The sequence below is a fragment of the Cherax quadricarinatus genome, chromosome 54 (genome assembly GCF_038502225.1).
Source record: "Cherax quadricarinatus isolate ZL_2023a chromosome 54, ASM3850222v1, whole genome shotgun sequence".
NCBI classification, from domain to species: Eukaryota; Metazoa; Arthropoda; class Malacostraca; order Decapoda; family Parastacidae; genus Cherax; species Cherax quadricarinatus.
In genome coordinates this window covers 11,452,192-11,476,342 of record NC_091345.1, presented here as the reverse complement: position 1 = coordinate 11,476,342, position 24,151 = coordinate 11,452,192, and the positions used below count along the sequence as shown (strand labels likewise).

The 24,151-nt window shown below is 38.3% G+C and overlaps 1 protein-coding gene across 5 annotated transcripts in view; it reads right to left on the bottom strand.

Moving 5' to 3' along the window:
* Window positions 1-24,151, bottom strand: part of Klp31E (kinesin-like protein 31E) — a 526,989-nt gene that overhangs the window by 97,476 nt on the left and 405,362 nt on the right. For all 5 annotated transcript variants that reach the window (XM_070096582.1, XM_070096581.1, XM_070096585.1 and 2 more), the window contains exon 2: window positions 2,178-2,400. In XM_070096582.1, the coding sequence (XP_069952683.1) occupies window positions 2,178-2,400 (223 nt within the window). The remainder of the gene's footprint in view (window positions 1-2,177; window positions 2,401-24,151) is intronic.

Here is a 24,151-nt window from a genome sequence, read left to right as displayed (position 1 = left end):
ATTTTTTTAAATCCAAAATGAATAAAAATTTATTTATTAAATATTTAATATATTTCCCAAAATTTAAAATATTAATTAATTAAATTTTTTTAAAATTTTATTTTTTACCTTTAAATTTAAACAATTATAAATTTTTATAATTTTTTTTATACTCATAAAAATTATTCCTTATAATTTTTAATTTTTTTTTTCCCTTTTTATATAAAGGGGGTTTTAAAGTTCCCCCAAAATTTTAAAATTTTTTATAATTTATTAAAAAAATTATTAAATTTTATTTGTTTAAATTTTTATATATATTATTTTAAATTTTTATTTAATTTTTATTTTAAATTAATTTGTTTTTATTAAATATATATTTTTTTGGATTTAAATTAAGTCCTTTTTTTAAATTTAAATTTAAATTTTAAAATTTTTAATTTTATTAATGTTTATTGTTTTTAATAAATATATTTTATTTTTAATTTAATATAAATTAATTTTGTATTTTTATTAAAATTTTAATATTATTTTATTTTTTATTTTAATTTTTTTTATTTAAAATTTTTTTTATATTAATATATTTTAAAAATTATAAGTATTTTTTTTTATAATTTATTATATTAAATTTTTTTTATTATAAAAAATTTGAATTTAATATTAAAATTTTTAAAATATTAATTTAAATATATTTTTAATTTTGTAATATTTATATTAATTTTTTATTTATATTTTTTTATTTTTTATTTTTATTATTTATTAATTAATTTTAAATAAATAATATATATATATTTTATAAAATTAATTAATAATAATTTATAAATAATAATTAAAAATATTTATTATTAATATATTTATATTTATTTATTTTTTTATAAAATATTAATTATTAAAATAAGAAAACTCAGATGAGTGTGTATAAATAAACGTGTACATGTATGTGTAGTGTGACCTAATTGTAAGTAGAAGTAGCAAGACGTACCTGTAATCTTGCATATTTATGAGACAGACAAAAGACACCAGCAATCCTACCATCATGTAAAACAATTACAGGCTTTCGTTTTACACTCACTTGGCAGGACGGTAGTACCTCCCTGGGTGGTTGCTGTCTACCAACCTACTACCTCATATATATATATATATATATATATATATATATATAGAATATAATTGCAATCTTTGAAATTAGCGGGACCAGCCTTGCTGTTCATTTTTTTAGTGTTCCTTTCCTAAGCGGTGATGCCATAAAGGTTTTTACCATATATATCGACAAAAAAAATAGTTAATTCTGAAAAAAAGATAACACAGTGCTATATTTTTTCTTCAGCGAACCGGCCGTATCCCACCGATGCAGGGTGACCTAAAAAGAAAAACTAAAGTTTTTCTTTTTAAATTTAGGAATTTATACAGGAGAAGGGAATACTAGCCCTTTGCTCCCGGCATTTTAGTGGCCTTTTACGACACGCATGGCTTTCAGAGGAAGAATTCTTTTCCACTTCCCCATGGATAGCAGAGGAAATAAGAACAAGAACTAGTAAGAAAGTATAAAAAAAGGCAGATGGGTGTGTAAATATATACGAGTGCACATGCGTGTGTAGTGTAACCTAAGTGTATGCAGAAGTAGCAAGATATACCTGTTATCCTTACCATCATGTAAAACAACTACAGGTCTCCGTTTCACACTCACTTGACAGGACGGTAGTACCTCCTGGGTGGTTGCTGTCTACCAACCTATTACCTAGGACAGTGTTATATGTTCACATTAAAACTGCATTTGCTTTACAGAAAGCATGGGTCAATATATTTGCTTAACCCTGGCAGCAAACGCATGCAAAAAAGTTTACATCTAGTATGATTCTACATCTAACATCTAGGGCCTCAAAACTCCAAACAACTATTGTAATTACTCTCTCTGTTAGATGTTGGCAGTATTTTGTCTCATACAAGGCCTCCTTCAGTGAAAGGAAATATTACAGGTTAAGTACTATTAAAAAATACGAAGGATAGTAAAATATAGTTAAACTAAAAATAAGGGAAGTGTGTAAGATTCACCTGTCAAGAATACTGTCAAGAATACTAAAAGTTCAACAGGTTTCAGTTTCACACTCGTATAATAGAAGCGTAGCACTTCCCTGGACAGTTCTGTCTACCATCCTACTACTACCACCTTACATTTCCGGATGAACTAGAAATAGACTTACCTGACCGTAGGCAAGGACTGTGGCATTGTATCCCTCGAAGCATCCCTCGACGAGACCCTCGACACAAGTGGTGTAAACCTGGCTCTGTGAAGCTCCCATGTCAAACACGTAGTCATACGTAAAGGCCTTGTCGGAGCCTAGCCACACCTGAGGCTCATCTGGTGTCACAGTCGTACACACACGACACATCTCGATCAGCTCCCGGGCTATCTGCGGCCGGATCCTGTACAAGGTGAAAGTACATATTAGAATGTGAAATGACAGAATTTATTATATTCACGAAGAAGCGCCAAACCAGTAAGGATCATTCAGTTCCAGAAATATGGGCCGCATTAACATCTGATCAGAGGAAAAGAAGGGAAACTCGAGTCAGTAAGAAAGCGTCTCCTTGAAGGGATTCACTAACACAATTAGTGTCATTAAAAATATTGGAGGTTTATAATGAAACTTGACGCTAAATATAATTAATTATATAGAAGAATAAAAAGGCTCAATATACAAATAACTTGCACACAGGAGAATGAAACTTATAACGACGTTTCGGTCCGACTTGGACCATTAACTAGTCACAAAGATGCGTGAAGGGAAGGGAGCCAGTATGTATACGAGAGGGGGACGGGGGCAGGAGAATGAGAGGAGAGATAAGTTTATATAAAGGAAGTAGTGGTAGACGGTCAACTGTGGATATCACGGATGGAAGGTTAAGAGTAGATTCTGGACACCATATGCCTCACACACTGAAGGGCGCAAATGTGGTGTCCAAGGAATAATGTTTGAATGGACTCCTCATCACGGATAGACTAAGAAGCAGAAAAAGTGCACAAGTGAATACACAGAGTAACTTTTAAGAATCTTTTAAAAAAAAATTATGGCATTATACACCTCGGATATCACATTCCAACGTAGAGTAATAGGTGCATGAAAGTCACAATATATTTATGGAGTGGGGGTCTAAACAGAAGGGGAAAAACTAATTAGAGTTTTTCGAAGAATAGTGCATAATTTAAGGAATATTTTGTTTAAATTTTGTTTCTACAATTCTCCTACGGAGAGTTCTCGAAAACTGCAAATTTCGTTGGATAATTTCACGTCACTAATATATTTTGTGGGCAATTTGTCCATTTTTTAATGTATAAATATTTCTGTTATGCAACTGTTTGCGGCAAAAATAAGTGGTTAGAAGAAAAAATATATCCATATGAAGAAATTCATTACTTATGGAACAATATTAAACATGGATTCTGATATTATACAAGGTCACTTCTTCAAAGGGATGCCTCAGTTTTCATCAAAATCATACAAAATACAGTATTTTATTTTATTGATTTGTATTGAAAATATTGTAGAAAAATTAAACGTTTTCAGCTTTAAAAATGTATTTCCATAGTTCCTGCACCAAGGAAAATACAATTAATCCATTTTTAATGATGTGCACTAATCTGCAACATTTTTTCCTATGTCCACTTTTCCTTTGCAGCAACTCTGGTGTTGCAATTTAAAAAAAAAAAGTATTATTTGTTTTTATTTTGAGGGTTATTCCATGAAACCCATATAACATTATAGTCAAGCAAAAAAAAAAAAATGTAAAGAATCGGATAATTAATAACAAAAGTTATGGATTGAGCAATGTCTCCCTCCTCCAAGGGTCTGGATCCCTAGTCTACACACTGTCATAAACAACTTTCTGGAATGAGAGATACAGGAGAAAAAGTAGAATAAACCAGAGGAAAGGAGTGCATTAAGTAAAAGTTAGTGAAAACTGTTAACATCCATGGTTCAAGTCCCATCAACTTAATACATACTAGTATACCCCTCAAGGAAGGTTCCTTGATGCAGATGAGAGGGTTCTTGATCAAAGGAATCGGATCTGTGTTCTCTTTCCTTGGATCGAACCTAAATGCCTCCCATTTCTCCAGACGTTATGTGATCTCTACGGCTTTAGCGCTCCATGAATATAATAATTCAAATATTGCTGAAACGACTTTAGAAATTTTCAAATATAAAATGGACCAATATGTCCATCCAGGCTTTGTGGGCCTACGGACCGGTAGCACCAACAGCCTGGTTGACCATGCGGCAAGAGGGAAGTCTAACCTCTGGCAGGATTGCGAGGATAAAAGAACCCTCGAGGAGGTTACATATGATTAAACCTTGTTAGAAATTCAGAATTGGCATGAATGAGGCAAAACAAGAATAGGGACTTACACATAAGTGGTGTTCCCCCAGGAGTCAGCGTTGAGCCTCTTGTAGTCCCCTTCCCAATATATATTAACGACCTGTATAAGAAAACAGATAGCAACAAGTGGGAAGCTAGACGGCCTCAACTGTATCTGGCGCCTGATTTAGGGAAGTTTTGAGGAGTCAGACTGCCTCAACGGCTGCAGGGAAGGTGTGAGGAGAAACACTACCCCTGGGGCAGAGTGTAGTTGAGGTGTAAAAAGATAAACGACCCCTAAGGCCAGGTGTGAGAAACCAGATGGCCACTGAGGCCGAGTATAGGGAAAGTGTCTAACTAAAAGATCCTTGAGGCCAGGTGTAGGAAAGGTATGATGAGCCAGACAGCGCCTGAGGCCGGGTGTAGGAGAGATGTGAGGAGTCAGAAGGCCCTGAGGACGGGAGTAAGAAAGGTGTGAGGAAGCAGAAGGCCCCAACGGCCTCTGAAGCCGGGTGTAGGGGACGTGAGGAGCCAGACAGCACAGCTGCCGTCGACACAATCGATCCTCTGCTGTCGCCCTCCCCGTGGCTAGAGGAGGGTGAAGTGGTGGGACGGGTGAAAGACATCGTTGCCGCCACCATTGTTGATGGTAATACGGGCTGGGTAATACTTGTGACCAATAAGAAAAGTGAAGCACGTGCAGATAAACTAGTCACTAATTAGTCAACAGAAAACTATGCCGATTAATTTAATGGGCTGCATGCCGCGGAAACAAACAAAAAACAAGGCTTGTAAAGCCGCCTGCCACGCAAGGAAACACTTTAGTTAATAAGAAATGAACATAATTTTTTATTATAATTTTGTAAATTACGAAGGCCAACAATGATTTCAGTTTACGTTTAAAAACACATGTTCGTGCATTTTCTAGTTAATTTTTGAACGCTGGATTCAAATATGTACCTAGTTTTGCTCCAGAACGTACTATTTCTGTGAAACACAGTCCCACGGTGAACGATTTCACCAAGATGTTGTCATCATCGAGAAGAGATCAGAAAAATCTGACGATCAGTTTGACGCTTGACTACTGCTGGACACTGGTGTGGGAGAGCCATACTGAACACCACCAAAACAGCCTGAATACTGTTATGTAAATATGCGTTCATGACTATGGAAATTTGTTACTTCTGTTATGCATATACAGGTATAATGAATTTATATTAAGAGTAGTTTCTGTCATTACATGAACTGCACCTAATATCTATGTATAACATAATACCTATGATTGTTAGGTAATGTATACGTGGTTCAACTTTAAATAGTAGTGATCGTAAGATTTGAAAAAAAAATGACAGCCAGTAGTAACAGCCTGGTTGATCAAGCCTTGATCCTTCAGGAGACCTGGTCTGCGACCAGGCCGAGAGGGCGTTGACCAACGAATATGTCCTTCAGACTATACTTTATAGGTTAATCAACTTTACATTACTGGGCGTACGCACTTAAAATAACCCACCAAGTCTGGGAACAATTGGGCTGTGATGACATGTTGGCTTATGGTTTAAAAAATAAAAAGTAATTATGAAAAAACTAGTTGCATAATCTGAGGAAGGAAAGAAATTGAAAATGATGTATGTGAGCCAACGAGCCGCGAGCAGCAACAGCCTAGTTGAGCAGGCAATCACCAGACAAAATCCCTATATAATGGCCACCGGTAAGATGAGTGGGAGCAGGGACTTGGGAGTCTTGCTTAAAGTGGTATATACCATTATCTATAATATACCTTAGATGGATTTCGAATTTCTCCTACTCTCGCAGTCCGGTCCTGGGCCAGTTTGTCTGGCGATTGCCTGGTCAACTGCTCTGTTGCCGATAGCGCCCCGCTAGCCCACATACATCACACCCTGGTTGATCTGGCACGGTATCTGACGGAGGCACTTATCCAGTTTCCCCATGAATACTTCGAAACACTGCTGGAACAAGTGTATGATTTCTTCTGGTAACGAGTTGAAGTCTGGAACCAGGGATGTTGATACAGGCTCTTATTGTGCTCACGGAACCCCTACTTTTCAATGGGGTTATCGTATATTTTCTCCCACACGTTTTTTTTATAAGAGCGTGCAGTTTCAGACAAGGCCCTCAAGTACCTATGATTGTTATTACATTCGCCGGGAAGCGCTAAACCCGTAGTGTTCATACAGCCCCTGGGGAAATGAAAGACATTCGGGTTTGATTCAAGGAACTGGAGCACACGTCTCATTCCTTAGCTCAAGAGCCCCTAACCAACTTCAAGGAACCTCCCTTGAGGGGGCTGCTCTTAGATTTCGTAAAAATAAAAAAGTGCCAGTAAGCCTTCTGCAGTGTTCCTCCATTCTTATGTTCTTATGATAAATCACAACTCGCTCTACTTAACTGGCACGTCTCATTCAAACTAATAGAGATCTCATATAAATTGTTCATCAATATGTGTCGCGTGATGACCTTTCGAAATAAAGTTTTGTGAGCCTAGATGAAAGGTTGGAAGATCAAGCTTCCTCCTCAACCCTCTAACTTCTACATTTGCTTTGAAGGAAAGTCTGATGTTTGGCCTAAGTAGCGATATTGGGCAGTGCAGAAGCAACTGATATAGACCAGTGTTTGCTTCACAAACTTTTATGCATTTATTATTATTGAGTTGAATTCCCCCCTGGGGAAAAAGAACTTAAGGCCCTTCAATACAATTTGTGAACCTAGATTTTATGAAGATTAAATGTCATAATAACAGGCAACAATTTCACTTGGTTCTTACAGGTCATGAAAGTCAAAATTCTGGACAGGGCATAATATTCAGTGGATGGTACTAACTGCCAATTTACTTGAAATCGAACAGATCAATGTTTGTGCCCATGGTATGAAATTACTTTAAAGTTGGTCATACCGTCATACGATAGAAAGTCTTGCAAACATAACACGTCGAAGTGACGTGTTATGTTAGATGAGCTAGAGCCTTCGTATCAAGGATATTTCGTTGTTTTAATACGCAAACTTCAGTCTTCTTAACTCTTGTCGCTCGAACTTGGCATTTTGTGACAAAAACCATTCTCTTTAAATCCACCCAAAGTAGTAAGGCAACTTAGCCTTTCTATTTTCTTCCTGTCTACCCACAATCTTTTTCACTACTTTATCCTACTAAGATCCTTCCCCTCTACAATCCTGTCACTGATCTTTTGGTTTAACAAAAGAAATAACTTTTTTTTTCAATCTAAGTCGTTTTATAGAGATGCATTCAATCTAGTGCTTATTTTGAAGTGGACCTTAACATAATCCACAAATATGCAAATAAATTTATTTTTTTACCCGTTCTGGCAATTTAAACAACTTATCAAGATTCTGACATAATAATTTGTTTATGTAAATGAAAATTATAACATATCTGTATATCTGCCTAGTGTTCCTGTGTGACTTCGTGCACACCCATACTAGGAGGTTGGATCACCGCTACCCTACACTCAGGTCTACCAATGGACGGGATCCATTATTATCCAGGTATCATTAAGGTGTGTATACAGTAGAGGCAGCGGGTGTGGCTCACTCAGGAGCTCTTGCACCTGCTGTCTGCCTAGCCTCGCCCTCCTCTTACTCCTGTCTCGCGACCTGTGCTTAAAACTGTTTTCTAGTTCTTTTACTTGAGTTGATTTCAATGATATAGGTACAAAGAAATAAAGCTTTTACTTTAAGATTCGTTACTTTACTTTACCATAAGTAACCTAAGATTACATACAGTTAACCGCCAATAACCAAATTATACAAAGGGAAAGGTAACGTTTAGTATCTGAAAATACACCAGCATCTTCTATTTCGTTAAAAAAAAGCCATATTCTGAGAGGACGGCTGCCCACAGGCCTTGCTCCTTTTGCAATATTTTGTTAAAATATAGTGAAAAGACTGGACACAAATATACGTGGCAGCCCCGGCCTATCCAGCGCCACAAGATACAATACATCGAGAGAGCTGTAGCTCTCTGGTATGGTTTGTTTGCAATCGTGTCATTACGATTTCGTGAGTCATGTACCTCTCCGTGTTTGTGCGCCAAGAGACTGATCCCCATTTTAGGGAGAAAAATATTCTTGATATCAGTGCAAAGGTGAAATGCGGCCTTAATGACCATGTTCAGTCGACAGGCTTTAAACCTATCAAACTATGTATGGTGGATCAGATGTTGAGGAAGCATATGAACACGCAATTAGTGTGAAGCTTTCTACTCGACAATGACCAGGACATAACCTTGACCACCAGCGCTCTCACCTGGTTCAACTCTCATTTAAGTCACACGGAAAAACGTGCATGTGTGAGAAAGCCATAACAAGCCACATGACATATATAATATGATAAAACCTTAAACCCGTCAAACAGAGAGGGATCAAGAAGTCATTATTAACTAAAGACTGTCACCGGAAGATCATATAAATGAATTTTGAAAGCTCTTATGCTGTAGAGGCTAATTATAAAACTGTCTTTCAATGACTCAAGAAATCGTAATGACACGATTGCAAATAAACCATACCCCCGGCCGGGATTGAACCCGCGGTCATAGTCTCAAAACTCCAGCCCGTCGCGTTAGCCACGGGCTGGAAAATAATAAAAGAAAAGATTACCAGCGTGTATTAAACTAATACTGTAGTATGCAACGATGTGTCTATTCAAAAAAAAAATCTGAAAATAGAAAAAGGACAAAAGCCAGCTACAAAACAGTTTTCAGAGTTAAACAATTACAAAAAAGGGCATCGTTGACTGAAATTACAAAAATGGCCTCCGTGACTGACAGGAAGAAAGTATAAAACACTTTAACCCCGTTTTAGTCATAAAACACGAAATAGTTAAAAAAAATGACTAACAAGAAAAAACAAGAAGCTACAATTGTATACTGAGGAAAACAAAACACTACCGAAAGTTTGCAAGAAAGTGTACTTTCACCGAGTGGCAGAACAGTGAAATGGGATAGGTCCTGACATCAATTCTAACTTTCTCCTTCAGTAGTGATTTAAGTTAACTTTCAGTCATCGTTAACGCTAATATACATTTTAATTATTCGGGTAACTTTTTCACGGTTATCTTTACTAAGAGCTGTTGTTGTCCTACGTCTTTGCGCCTTAAAAACCTGGCCCTAGCTATTGTATACCAGCCCCAGGATGCCACCTTCAATAGCGGACTAACACTTAGGTGCTTATCTACTACTAGAGGAGCATGGCAATGGGTTCAGGAACACTTGCTCATATGTTTCATACCGTCACGGAACCGAGCCTTCTCAGGACTTGTCCGATTTGAACCAAACAATAAATACCCGAGCTACTAATCTTTTTTTTTTTTATTATACGTGTTACAAACATCGCATCAGTTTTAGTCACAGCTTCAACTCTTAATTCATGCAAGAGAAACAAATACTTGATGTTCCTTACAATTCCTCACACAACGGACCACTTAATATGCGGTATATCAATAAAAAAAAAATGTAGACGAGTTCATCACTGCCTCAGCAATGAGTTGAGGTGTGTGAAAGTGAAAGTATGGACAGGAATGGGAAAGGACCCACACACCTGGCAATCAAGTGTAATCACAGCCACTTGGTGGAACTAAACACAATATCGTCAGAACGTGTTTCAAAGTCAGTGCTGCATATATTTTCCACGTCACAATAACGTTGCAACACCTTCACTAGCGTTTGTGTAGTAGCGTAATCATCAATGAACAAATATCCCCCAACACTACTACTACCATTGGTGGAAATTACAAAGTACCACAACTCCGATCTTGCTGGAAGTAAGCCTTTGAAGATGCTGTAGCTACCGAGCCCATAGCGAAATGTTTAAAGATAAAAAAATTTCATCACTCTACTCACCTCCCTGCTCATGCTGTTAATTTCATTATCTCGTGTTTGAAACTGTTCATATGCAATGAAATATGACATAGAAAGAGCTAGTTTTTGTTCACACACAGTAACTAGCATATACAGTAGAATATGGAAGGAGACACTAAGGGTTGCCATTCACAGAAGTAGTAATTAACTTTGTAAAGAAAAACAACTGTCCTCTTCGTACCCAGATGATCCACGTCCCTGACACAAAGGCCGCTTTAATAATTCAGATAACGCCTACCATTATTACTCCTTTTACTTCTCACTTTCACGTAACTCGTCAAGCATAACAATATAAATCTCGCTGCAGTAACCTTTAAATAAAGCTAAAAATGGAGACTAAAGCAAAATTAACGTAAAAAGAAAAGGAATCAAGCATAACACACCACATAATCCAAACTAAGCTGTTTTCGGTTGATGGTGCAGAGAAAGCCGCCAATCAAACAAAGAATCTCTTTGAAATATTTTTTGTAATTATATAATTATACGACATTAAACTCAGTTACTTCTGATAACCTATTGCTTATAAGGAAAGAATTCTTTCAACATTCCCTGCATATTATATATATATATATATATATATATATATATATATATATATATATATATATATATATATATATATATATATATATATATATATATATTGCACTCAACTGCTACTACCGATAATCTATTGCATATATTTATCACAGGAGTAAAATAAAACAAAAATAGTTTCCTCACTGGGAAATTGTTTGTCTTTAAATTAAAGGCCATTATTCAGTGTATGTTTGTGAAATATTTTAATATTTTCTTTATTAAGATTATTATAATCAAAAGAAGCGCTAAACCGCAAGGGTTATATACACAAATAACCCGCACACAGAAGAGAGGAGCTTAATGTCTTTTAATAATTGTAAATACTTTTAAGGTCACGCATGACTGGAAAGTCATATCTTCTAAGTGGATTTCATAAAATATATTTCCCAATCTGGACAACGTGCACAGTCCGACGTGTACAATACAACATGACTGACCAGGTCTTTCTTGAAGACAAGAGATCTGTTGGCAATTCCTCTCTATAACCAAAGGTGTTAATAACATCTTGGAGTCAGCTTTTAACTATTACAGTTATTGTACCCCTTTCAATGCGACTATATTACACCGTTTAACAAGCCTCCTCTTTTCCGTGTTGATTTAGAACCAGTTCTTCCACATTTTTCAGATGTAAATTATGTATCTTTCTTGCCTGCACTCCAGGGAATACAGTGGATGATTCCAGGCGTTCCCAATAATGTTATTTGGTTGAATATATGCGGGAAGTGAGAGTTCTATGCACGTTCTCAAAATCTGCAATTTCCGCCGACTTAAGAAGCTAGCAGACAGCAGTTGTACTTTACCCATTTTGGGTCTCGCCCCCAATCACAGTTCGTCATCTCAAAGCCCCCTCCTTCCTTCATATAAAATTCTAAACGTAAACATAAAAAAAAAAGTCCGCATAAATTATATAGTAAAAATCGAGAAACAGGCTTTCATTAACTATTATTTTTAACTATTCAAAAATAGTACGTTAAAGCAGAAAATCGCAAATACACAACATACTCCTTAGCTTTGCTTTGGCTTTACGCGGCCTCTTTCCCTGGAAGTTAGTCACTCTCCCTTGGTAGTGCGAGCAACCCTGGTTAAGAACCACTGGTGTAATGTCCCAGGCATGGGTACTGTCCCCATCTCTATCATATAATCTGTACATTAATGAATATAAAGTTCTTGTAGATCTTCATATTTTGTGCCCAACATAAGAACGAAAGAACACTGTTGTATGCCTACTGACCCCTGCTAAGAAGGTCCACTCATACCCACTCATGTACCCGCCTAACCTATATTTAAAGCTACGCAGTGTTTTTTGCCTCAATGACGCTACCTAACAGTTTGTCCTGCTCATCTATAATTCTACTACCAATAGTATCATGTTTCAGAAATCTTCCCTATGAGGATAGACTGAGGGCCCTGAGTCTGCACTCTCTAGAAAGGCGTAAAATTAGGGGGATATGATCGAGGTGTATAAATGGAAAACAGGAATTAATAAAAGGGATGTAAATAGCGTGCTGAAAAATATCTAGCCTAGACAAGACTCGTAGCAATAGCTTTAAGTTGGAAAAATTCAGATTCAGGAAGGATATAGGAAAGCACTGGTTTGGTAATAGAGTTGTGGATGAATGGAACAAACTCTCGAGTACCGTCTTAGAAGCTAAGAAGTGTAGTTTTAAAAATAGGTTAGATAAATACATAAGTGGGCATGAGTTGGACCTGACTAGCTTGTGCTACTAGGTCAGATGCCATACTCCTTCCTTAAGTAAATGTGACCTGATCTGACTAGGTTAAGCCATTGGCTTAAACCGGTGGGGGAATTGGACCTGCCTTGCATGGGCCAGTAGGTCTACTGCAGTGTTCCTTCTTTCTTGTGTGTGTGTGTGTGTGTGTGTGTGTGTGTGTGTGTGTGTGTGTGTGTGTGTGCTCACCTATTTGTGGTTGCAGGGGTCGATTCATAGCTCCTGGCCCCGCCTCTTCGCTGATTGCTACTAGGTCCTCTCTCTCCCTGCCCCATGAGCTTTATCATACCTCGCCTTAAAACTATGTATGGTTCCCGCCTCCACTACGTCACTTTCTAGGCTATTCCACGGCCTGACTACTCTATGACTGAAAAAATACTTCCTAAAATCCCTTTGATTCATCTGAGTCTTCAACTTCCAATTGTGACCTCTTGTGTCTGCGTCCCTTCTCTGGAACATCCCGTCTTTGTCCACCTTGTCTATTCCGCGCAGTATTTTATATGTCGTTATCATGTCTCCCCTGACCCTCCTGTCCTCCAGTGTCGTCAGGCCGATTTCCCTCAACCTTTCTTCGTAGGACAATCCCCGTAGCTTAGTGAACGTAGTGACGAAGTCAGGTGAGATATGTCGAAGGTAATTTCTTTGGTAAACTAATGACAGATCCAATTCATTGTTGTAGCCAATAAATTAGCATCAACATGTGTTAAAATGCTCGCTATAAATACTATACACATCCCGTCTTCCCGGGCACATCTGTTTGTGACTTGATAAAGCTCAATGTGTAGACGAAGCGTTGTCAAAAACAGATTGCATTATGTTGCATTTGTCTTTATCCATTGTGTCGATATTTTATACAATTTCTGTTATTTACTCGCATTAATTGTATGGATACAATATTCCTAAAAAGCCCCATACCTGTAAGGCTCATATATGACCTTCAGAATGAGAGGTAATCGGATTTGATCCAAGGAAGAGAACGTTAACTCCAGCTCCTTGGATTAAGAACCATTCACCAGCAATATGACATACAACTGGAGTAAATATAACAGTTCATCTAGAAAGTTACCTTATGCAACTAATCATCAAGCGCAAGAGCAACACTTCGTGCTCTGGATTATAAAGCACTTTCACTATCAGTCCTCATTGTATACCCTAACTGCCTCTAGTTCCACAATTTACGACCACGATAATACCAGTGCCACCATCAAACCATCAGCTGTTGACAAACAGTTATATTTCACGCGGGCCCAAAGCACTGTAACATTAAAATGACCACAAACTTGGGTTACGAAAAACACATTTTCCCCTGCTGAATATCACATATCCATGGACTATACAACAGGAAACCAGACATTATCTTATTATTATTATAATCAAAAAGAAGCGCTAAGCCACAAGGGCTATACAGCCAGACATTATCTTAGAAAGTAAAATAATTATACAAAAAATATTATATGAAATCGGAGAATACTGCATATACCGCAATGCGACAAATTAAATATTCAACAACGTGATCTAGTCCAACCGTTTTGTGCCACTGAGTATTACTCCGCCAATGATGGGAGAGTCCACACCTGCACTTGTACTGTACACACCAAGCTGTTTACCTGGAGTTTACCTGGAGAGAGTTCCGGGGGTCAACGCCCCAGCGGCCCGGTCTGTGACCAGGCCTCCTGGTGGATCAGAGCCTGATCAACCAGGCTGTTGCTGCTGGCTGCATGTGACTGAAGTTGGGTTCCAGCTCTCAGACTTGATGGTTCCGCGGATCGTTATTACTACTTCTCTTATTTTAAAAGTTCTCATAATCTACCCTCTCATTCCATGAATTGCCTATTTGGTTCCTAGCTTATTAAAATTTGTCATACCTAGGAAAGAGATGGCATTAAATACCAACAAATATGTAAATAAGACACGCATAATACTAAGACAATTATTCGGACATTTAGCTAACAATCAATTATGTACATACTATTTATATGCATTACTAGGCACCTCTATCTCTTTCCTTCCAGAAAGAAAAATCCAAGTGCTCTGAGGCGTTAGTAATATTATGTTTCATTGATTCTATGTGAGCAGTTTAGGCCTAGATATATTTTCCAACCGGAAACGCTTGGAAGTACTTGACTTGTACTTGCTGAAACGCAGGCGAGAGAGAGACCATAATCTACACTTGTAAAGTCCTGGAAAGAATGGTCCCTAATCTGCACACGGAAATCACTCCTTATGAAAACAAAAGACTGGGCAGGCGGTGCAAAATAACCTCAATGAAAAGCAGGGGGCGCCACTGGTACAATAAGAGAAAACACAATAAGTGTCCGAGGGCCAAGACTGCTCAACATCCTCCCACCAGGCATAAGGGGAATTACTAATAGACCCCTGGCTGCCTTCAACAGGGAGCTGGACATATACTTAAAAGTCGGTGCCGGATCAACCGGGCTGTGGTTCGTATGTTGGACTGCGTGCGGCCAGTAGTAACAGCCTAGTTGATCAGGCCCTGATTCACCGAGAGGCCTGGTCGTGGACCGGGCCGCGGGGAAGTTGATCTCCGGAATACCCTCCAGGTAGGTATCTTCTGTGAGAGGCAGCTAACACAAATCGGTACTGGGGTCGTGAGAGCACCTGTGCTTTCTCAACTCTAATACTGCTGGAGAATATACAAAGAGCCTTTAGTGTTCGTATGAATTCAGTCAGGCCCCTAAATTACTGAGAATGCCTGAAGCCCTTGAACTGTACGCCCTAGAGCGTAGGCGAGAAAGATGCGTCCTAAGTTTTTATACACGGATTGGTTCCAAATCTGCGCCCACCGATATTACCCTACGAGAGCAAGGGGCTCGGCAAATGGTGCAAAATACTTCTAATAAAAAAGCAGGGGTACAACGAGTACATTAAGAGAGAACATAGTAAGTGTAAGGGACCAAATGCATTAGAGAATTAATAGGACACCGATTGCAGAGGAGTCTTTATTGGTATAAGGTTTCTCTACAAACTTAACAAAGATACCTAGCTGTCTTCAAGAGGGAACTAATTAAGTCCTTGATTAGATGGGCTCTAGTGCCTGCATAGGGCAGCACCAGCAGTCTGGTTGGTCAGGCCAACATCCAGGAGGCCTGATTCAGAAATATGTCGCGGCGGTAACGATTCCAGGAATCTTCATGTTACCTTCAGGTAATCATTGATTTGAAAAGTACCATTACACTCCTTACTGCTCTTGTTTTGAAAGTTCTCATAATTCACCATGTTATTTTTCTTGCCTTTGCTTCATCTGCCTTATTTTGTTTTCCAAACGGCAGATCCTCTGACAAAATTAAAAAGTCAATCACCTGTTCCTTACGTTCTACGATATGGTCTGCCTGCGTTCTGTATACATTCGTTCGTTTTAAGTTCTTCACATTTCCCAAACCTAAGCAGTTGAAATTCGCCACCGCTGAACATTATATTGTTTATATTTATCCATTGGAAGACTTTGTTGGCATCTGTTTTTTTATTTTCTGTTTCTTTTCTAATGTGATGACTTTCATCTTTATTTTGATATTTAGAACATGATGATACGAATCTGTGGTTAGTACAGTTTTCCCATCTATGTTAGGTATGAGGATGAGACACCGTAATAGTGCTAGGACCATGCCTTGGGATAGTGAACTTTTTACTTTGCTCAGACTAAATTTTCTTGGTTTACTACCAATGTTTGAGATCTGTTTGTTTAGAAACTTCAAAATCCATTACCCTACTTTTCCTGCTATACCACCGACCTCATTTTGTGAGCTATTACTCAGTGGTCACACTTGTCAAAAGCTTTTATAAAATCCGCATAGATTACATAAGCATTTTTTTTCTTCCTTGGCCTCCGTAATTTAGCCGGTGATTTAACAGTTATGATAGGCAAGATCCTCCTGCTTTAAAGCAATGTTGACTTCGGTTTACTCTCTTGTGATGGAATTAAGAGGGTATAACCCTTGTAAGGTGTTTAGTGTAACTCAGTATAATATTAAAGATACGGATTTCTGTTAATTACTGGGGTAATGAAGGAAGGGTCTGCCGAACCCAATCAAGGCGTTTTCCTAACCAATCTATTTTTTTTAAGTGTGAGCCCTATTTCGTCTGCTATAAGAAGTGCTGAGCTGGGTTTTTAGCACACACCCCTAAAGCAAATATTATTCGTTTAAACCTGGTGGTATATACCAGGACATATTTAACTAGCTACTTTTAACTGGGCAGAAAGCAACATACTTCGGATTCCTGAAAACTAAGGTACTGACCACCTTCAAGGCTGAAGGGCTAATTACCTTATCTTCCATGTATAACTTCTGTACTAAAGTGACTGGTTAGCCAAGCGCCTTCAAAACATGAAGATACCCAGGTGTTGTACGGGTGTGTAATTCATCACCTTGTTGGTAATGTATACCATTAATGAAATGACCGTAAGGGTCATATAACACCTGAGGAATTGGAAGTAATCAGGCGAGATCCAATCCCTTGGATCAAGAGCCCTTTAGCACTATCAAGGACCCCCCCCCCCTCCTTGAAGGAATCGCCCAATATTTACCAATATGGCCATGACTTGCGGTGTTGCCGCCACGAGTTGTACCCCTGTCACTGATACCACTCCCGCATCACACTCACCTGTAAACAAAACAAAATTAATCTTAATTAACATATAAGACGTAAAAAAATAATTTACAACGTAAACGCAAAATTCTACACGATACTGCCTGAATGAAATATAAATGCATATCGAAATACAGTACTACGTTTTAAAATGTATAATCGGTTATATGCATTTTTCAGCACCTCAACCTTCCCTTGCTTCCAGTTTTCAAGTTAATAAACATATCAGTGAGTGAATACACACCTCTAAATTGTTTAAGTGCGCAATGGTTGTAACGCGCATTACGTTCTCTCTGATACCAGAATAGATAACAAAAAAAGGCACAATACCGTGACTGGAACGATACACAAATAACCCGCACATAAAAGAGAGAAGCTTACGACGACGTTTCGGTCCGACCATTGACAAAGTCACACTAAGTGTGACTTTGTCAATGGTCCAAATCGGACCGAAACGTCGTCGCAAGCTTCTCTCTTTTATGTGCGGGTTATTTGTGTACCAGAATAGTTATAAATAAATATTTCTGTGTTCTTTCTGTACTACTACTTTTGTACTTTATAGGAGTGGCCTCTTGCAGTTCGTACTTCTAAGAAATCTTCCTAATGCATTTTCTAATTCTTTCATTTTAAAATTATGCAATCATCTGATACTTTTTTGTATACCAAACAACATACAGAAAAATGCACCGTTTTAGAATATTGGTAAGTACAATGATACTGTACAATAAAATGTACTACTGGACATGCCATTTATTAGTTGCACCTGAGGCCATTTACCTAACATATTGTCGTTATTCTTACCGAAAAATAAATCATCTTGTTGAACACATAATAGACATTTCATGCATACGTTAGACACCCTTCTCGGTACTCCTAGTCGTCACAAAAGGCAATTTCAAAATAGATTGCCTAGTAGAAAGGTGATCCCTAAATATACTCACACTTAACTCTCCAGCTTCAAATACTCATTTCCAGCCACCCAAGCATACCTAACTGGATGCGCCGAAGACCTTTCAGACTGCCCAGAATACAAGAGAAACTCTAAGACTGAACCAAGACACTTCTGAGTTTATTCTCGGTAAAGTCGCCGCTGCTAACTTCAAACAAGGTTCAATTCGCCCGAAAACTTTAGTTCCTGTATGACAACAGCCGACTGAAAGAGATGAGTCGCAAATCCTTGATGAACACCCTATCCTCACGAAGATACAAAAACCGAACCACCAGCTGGACAGATACCAGGCTTATCAGGCACAGAAATGGCGATTTACAGAATGGTTCCATAGTCGGCTCCCCGTGACCGCGCGAGCCCTAATCTTCGAACCTTCCAAAGACGATACATTTCTGCCTTTCAGGAAATCGTGAAGACTCCAAAATTGTCGTCACCTCAACCGACAAAGAAGGTTACGTCGACTACAACACCAAGATGATTAATTTCACGAACTAGTCTATACACGAACCGATCACCTTCCTATAATGGGAAGCACTCGCCAAAAATTTAATCCCTTGTAACTGAAAACCTGCCCGAATGTACAGACTACCCAAGACCCACAAAAACAAACTCGTAATAAGGAGCACATTGGGGATAGGTAATTCAGCAAACTATCATATTCTAGCCGGTGTCCTTGAATACCTGGGACCATCAGCCTTGCTCATTTGAGATGTTCAGACGACCACCTGAATCAAATTAAAGATCTCTCCGCCGGGAATAAGAAACTAAGTAGTCTCGATGTCACTTCCCTTTTCACTAAAGTTTCCACCACACTAAACATGGACCAGCTCCACTGTACAATTAACCAGGACCTCAATCTTCCACTGCCTGCCAGGGACATCTACCTGATTGTGCATTTCATAAGCTTCAGTTGTTTTTTCTTTCAGCAACCCCTACAGGCAAACTTAAAAGATGGGTAGGTGTTTCCCAATCAGCGATATTATGACGAAACTTAAATGAAACACCTAGAAACCGAGCGTTTCTCCATCAGTATCCCCAGCATCACGTGGGTTCGCTACGTGGATGTCCTCATAATCGCTCCCACATGCTTCAACATCCACAATCAGCAAATGTGGCTGAACGATATTAAATGGTCGATACAATTTGTATTTGAAGTGATCGATGACATTTACCTTTCCTCTATGTTATCCTCAAAAAAAAAAAAATGTAACTCTCTAAAATTTTTAGTCTAAATTTAAAAAGTGTAAATTTAAAAATAATTTTATACGTTTTTACTCAGTCAAAACACCAGAACTAAACCAGGCATCGTTATTTTTTTTTTTTTGGAGAGAGAGAGAGAGAGAGAGAGAGAGAGAGAGAGAGAGAGAGAGAGAGAGAGAGAGAGAGAGAGAGAGAGCACATCGCATCTGCAGTCCTAATTTCCTAAACTATGACTGCTCCTACACTTTCTTGCTTTCATCAAAGATTGACATTCACAATGCACTGACACCATCTCAAACGTATCATCCTTACCAGCAGCCAAATGGCCCTAAACGTCTCTAAAGCACAGAAAATATTCGAGTCACCATGAAAATGATTACCTCCACCAAGGACATTACTAAAATTAACATCAAGGCCTTGGAACCAGTCAATACTGGGTTTATGTTATCCCATGAAGTATACACGGTGTAATGTCCCAAATCATAGAGATGCATCATAACCAACACATTTACTTCTACAGTTGTGATAAATAAATGCTTCAAGTGTTATACCAGAACTCTGACAACCATCTGATGAAGTGAAGTGATGCTCGCTTAGTTATTAAAGAACCGGAAACCTGCAGACATACCTGGAAGCAGCTCTAATATCTGCTTCACACACACTTCATCCTCTCCGAAATATCACATACCAAGTTTACTATTACTACTGGTTCACCCACTACTGCTACTACTACTACTACCTCAAGAATGCCCTGCTTTCCAGGCACCTCACCATATCTCCTTATAACTTCTGTTTCACTGTATTGTTGGTATCAATTCAAAAATCCAAAGTTCTTGTGAGTCAAACGTAGCAACAGTAAATGTCTCATTAGGTGCAAGTGTATCCATTTGCATAACCAGATGCCTCAAAAGCTGGGCAGCATTGTTTACAAGACATGTTCCTCCCAGCCCGGGCACACCAGTGAGCCTCAAGCATAGTTTCCAGCTATTTCATTGTCTTCCTATTTCGAGTCCTCCTGACTGCAAGTATCTGTATTTACCCGTTTGTTTCTTCATGGTGCATTGAGAGGAAAATCGCTTGTGACGTCAGAACACACAGGAGACTGAAATAGGTTGAAACCATGCTTGAGGCCCACTGGTGTGCCCGGGCTTGGAGAAACATGACTAGTCAACAAAGCTGCCCAGATTTTGAGGCATCTGTGGCCGAGTGGTCTAGGGCATCACTTGGGAACCTTGTCAGCCTTCCTGACGTGGCTTCGAATCCTGCTGACTGCAATTATTCTGTGTATATAATGAGTTCACATCAGGATTCGAACCTGCATACTCTTTATCAAAGTACACGGTACTTTCACCACTCGACCAGATCCCTGGGATCTGGGAGTTTGTTAAAAGTTCGCCCGTTTGCGAATTGTTAAACATAACATATATATATATATATATTTTAACAAGTCGGCCGTCTCCCACCGAGGCAGGGTGACCCAAAAAAGAAAGAAAATCCCCAAAAAGAAAATACTTTCATCATTCAACTCTTTCACCTCACTCATACATAATCACTGTTTTTGCAGAGGTGCTCAGAACACAACAGCTTAGAAGCATATACGTATAAAGATACACAACATATCCCTCCAAACTGCCAATATCCCGAACCCCTCGTTTAGAGTGCAGGCATTGTACTTCCCATTTCCAGGACTCAAGTCCGGCTATATAAAAATATATAAAATATATAAAAATATATAAAAATATATGCGCCGTGCCGAATAAGTAAAACTTGCGATTTTGGCTTAAATAGCAATGCACTTCTTGCCGAACAGGGCAAGCGAAAATTTGTGTATGTAGTAATTTCGCAAAAGTCATTCTGAATCTAACAAAAAAAATATATTTAATTGTGTTTATTAAATTATTGTAAACTTATCTAAAATATATTTAGTTGGATTAGGCTAAATTAAACTGCGCTTGTTATAATAAGGTTAGGCAAGTTTTCTAAGGTGCTTTTGGTACAAAATTATTAATTTTTACAATAACATATATGAAAAATATATTTCTAAACGTATAAGAGAAACTTTTAGAAAGGACTTAATTTTAGAAGAGTTCTTGCTAAATGACCAGTTTTACTGTTCGGCACGACATTTATATAATGAGGTCCATCTTTAATGGAAATTGTGGAACCCATACACAAAAGCATATGCACAAATGTATATGCAAGACATATAAAAATAATAATCTAACAGCAAAAACATGACCCAGACATGATCCACCAAGGACTCAAACAACACGCTCACCCTCCACTACCTCCATTCATTCCCAAGCTGGTTTCCTCACCCCCTCCCCTCTCACCACCCACCTGTGCTACTCATTAAAAACATAGATCAGGAGAAAGTGACTCTGCACCAGCACTGAATACCGAGTAGACTGCCTTATAAGTGGAGGAGCATCAGTCGCTCCAAGCAAAGAAAGTGGACTACTCATGCAATTTGTTCTGGCACCACCAGTAGTACACGTGCGGATTTAAGCGTTTCCTGGCTTACTAGCTGGCCAATTTTACGATCACTTTCTTAACCATCGGTAATTTTATCTACAGAAAATATATAAAAAATATATAAATACAGTATATAAAAAGAAACACTGAAATTCTCTGTTCACGTTTTTGCATTGCATTCATTGACAAAAAAATAAAACCTTTGAAAATTTCTGACGCACACATTAATACAACAAAACAAACGGGAAGCTTCAGCTGGCATACCCACTATTATATTTGGAAAATATATATAATCAGATTTTCATACGCTAATTTTCGAAAGTACTGTAACAGATCCCTCGGTAATGATAACCTTTCATCTAACAAGATAAAAGTGTACCAACGGTATAAAAAATACCTAAAATAATTGAGCAATTTGCACTCATATTCTGAAAGGAAGGAAGGAAGGAAGGAAGGAAGGAAGGAAGGAAGGAAGGAAGGAAGGTAGGTAGGTAGGTAGGTAGGTAGGTAGGTAGGTAGGTAGGTAGGTAGGTGTAGGTGTGTAGGTGTGTGTAGGTGTGTGTAGGTGTGTGTAGGTGTGTGTAGGTGTGTGTAGGTGTGTAGGTGTGTGTGTGTAGGTGTGTGTAGGTGTGTGTAGGTGTGTAGGTGTGTGTGTGTGTGTGTGTGTGTGTGTGTGTGTGTGTGTGTGTGTGTGTGTGTGTTTTGCTTGAAGTGTGTCACATGCGAGGCTATATTGACGTCAACCGTCTTCTGTCGTCAGTGAGACAACTCTGTCAACAGATGAAACTCACAAGACTATACACAAATAGCATGTAAGGTGTACATGCCAGGAACTCACATCATTAGTCCTAACCACCACCACTACTACGACAACACTTCAGTGAAAGTGGTGTAAAAGATATCCACATAATGCCTTGTATTTCACGGTAAGAATTCAAAAATCACTAATCGAACACTGCCTGAATTGTTATAATACATTCAATATAACATTTCGTTAAATTTCATTCTTCTCACCCTCTCATTCCTCCTCATTCTCACTCTCTTCATTCCTTCTCATTCTCTTGCGCAATCTCTATTCTTTCACTCTCTCACACTCAAGCCAAGGCAACAGGAAACACGTGTTAATAATTATTATTAAGTTAATATGGGTGCTTGGCTTCATATCAATAAGTATAAATAACAGAAGTCTCAAGGCTGTAGTACAACTATTTCCATCGTTAGTAAAGTCCTATTAAGAATATAAAGTGCAAGTTATGTCCCCCAATGACACTTGATATATAAGCGTTGTGAAGAACACGAAGAATGACAGAGTAAATCGTCACTATCAAGAATATTTCCAACAACGACAATTTTCAAGCCTACTGACCATAAATTCTCTTGAACTGGTTTAGGCTTAAGGAATATGACTGAAGTGTAAGCATGGATTTCAGGGTAAGTAAATTATACTGAAAGTATCAAACTAAACCTGAACTTACAATAAACGAGTCAATTTGGACTAAAAAAAAAAAGATGTTTCAGGATCACATCACTGTGACAGTTTTAAAATTTATGAAGCCTTAGAAACTGTCCCAGTCCATCATGTTGACATTTAAATTTACAGTGTATGGAAAGAAAAGCAATTTGTCGAGGTACATTAACTATAATTCCATTTATGAAACTAGAGTTAAAAGGAATGTTTACCTCACACTGTTCCTGAGAACTTTGTATATTTATTTGCAGCCCTAAATACTTACAGCATAAAATTAGTAAGATATTTAGCAAAGCCATAAAACAGATATCCCAAGGATTTTGTTGAGAAGGCGTTGTCAGCTAGGAAGAATCCCAGGAAAAACGTATTGGTTTTACCTTATGAAAATCTAGCCAGCCTGCATGATACACTGAAAAAGTTCAATATAAATATTTTTCAGACTAATGGGACACTGAAATACAGACTGATCAACAATGTACCATCCAACAGAGCTGGAGGTGTTGACAACGTCCCTTGCATTATGTCCACTCTTATATATACTGGGAAGATGGGTAAACTGCTAGAAAATAGATTAGCCCACATCCGATTACAATGGCACAGGAATTGAATGCAATCTTAACCATGTTCTTGCAATCACCAGCAGAGCTGGGCAGCATTTTGGATCATTTTACCTAACAGTTCCATCACTGAAAGAAGCGTGCGCACGTAGTGCGTCATTTAGCAGAGGTCACAATGACAATGGCAGATAGAGGCCAGCTCAAGCGAGTCCAAAAATGACGTGTTTGTTTAGTGGGTGTCAGTGCTGGCAACTACCTTACAGTTAACAAAGACAGAAAAGGAGAGGATGTGCTGTGGTATGTAGGTTGTGATGAGACGTGATGGTTGTGGTAGGTTGTGGTGGAGGCAGGTTATAGTGGAAGCAGGTT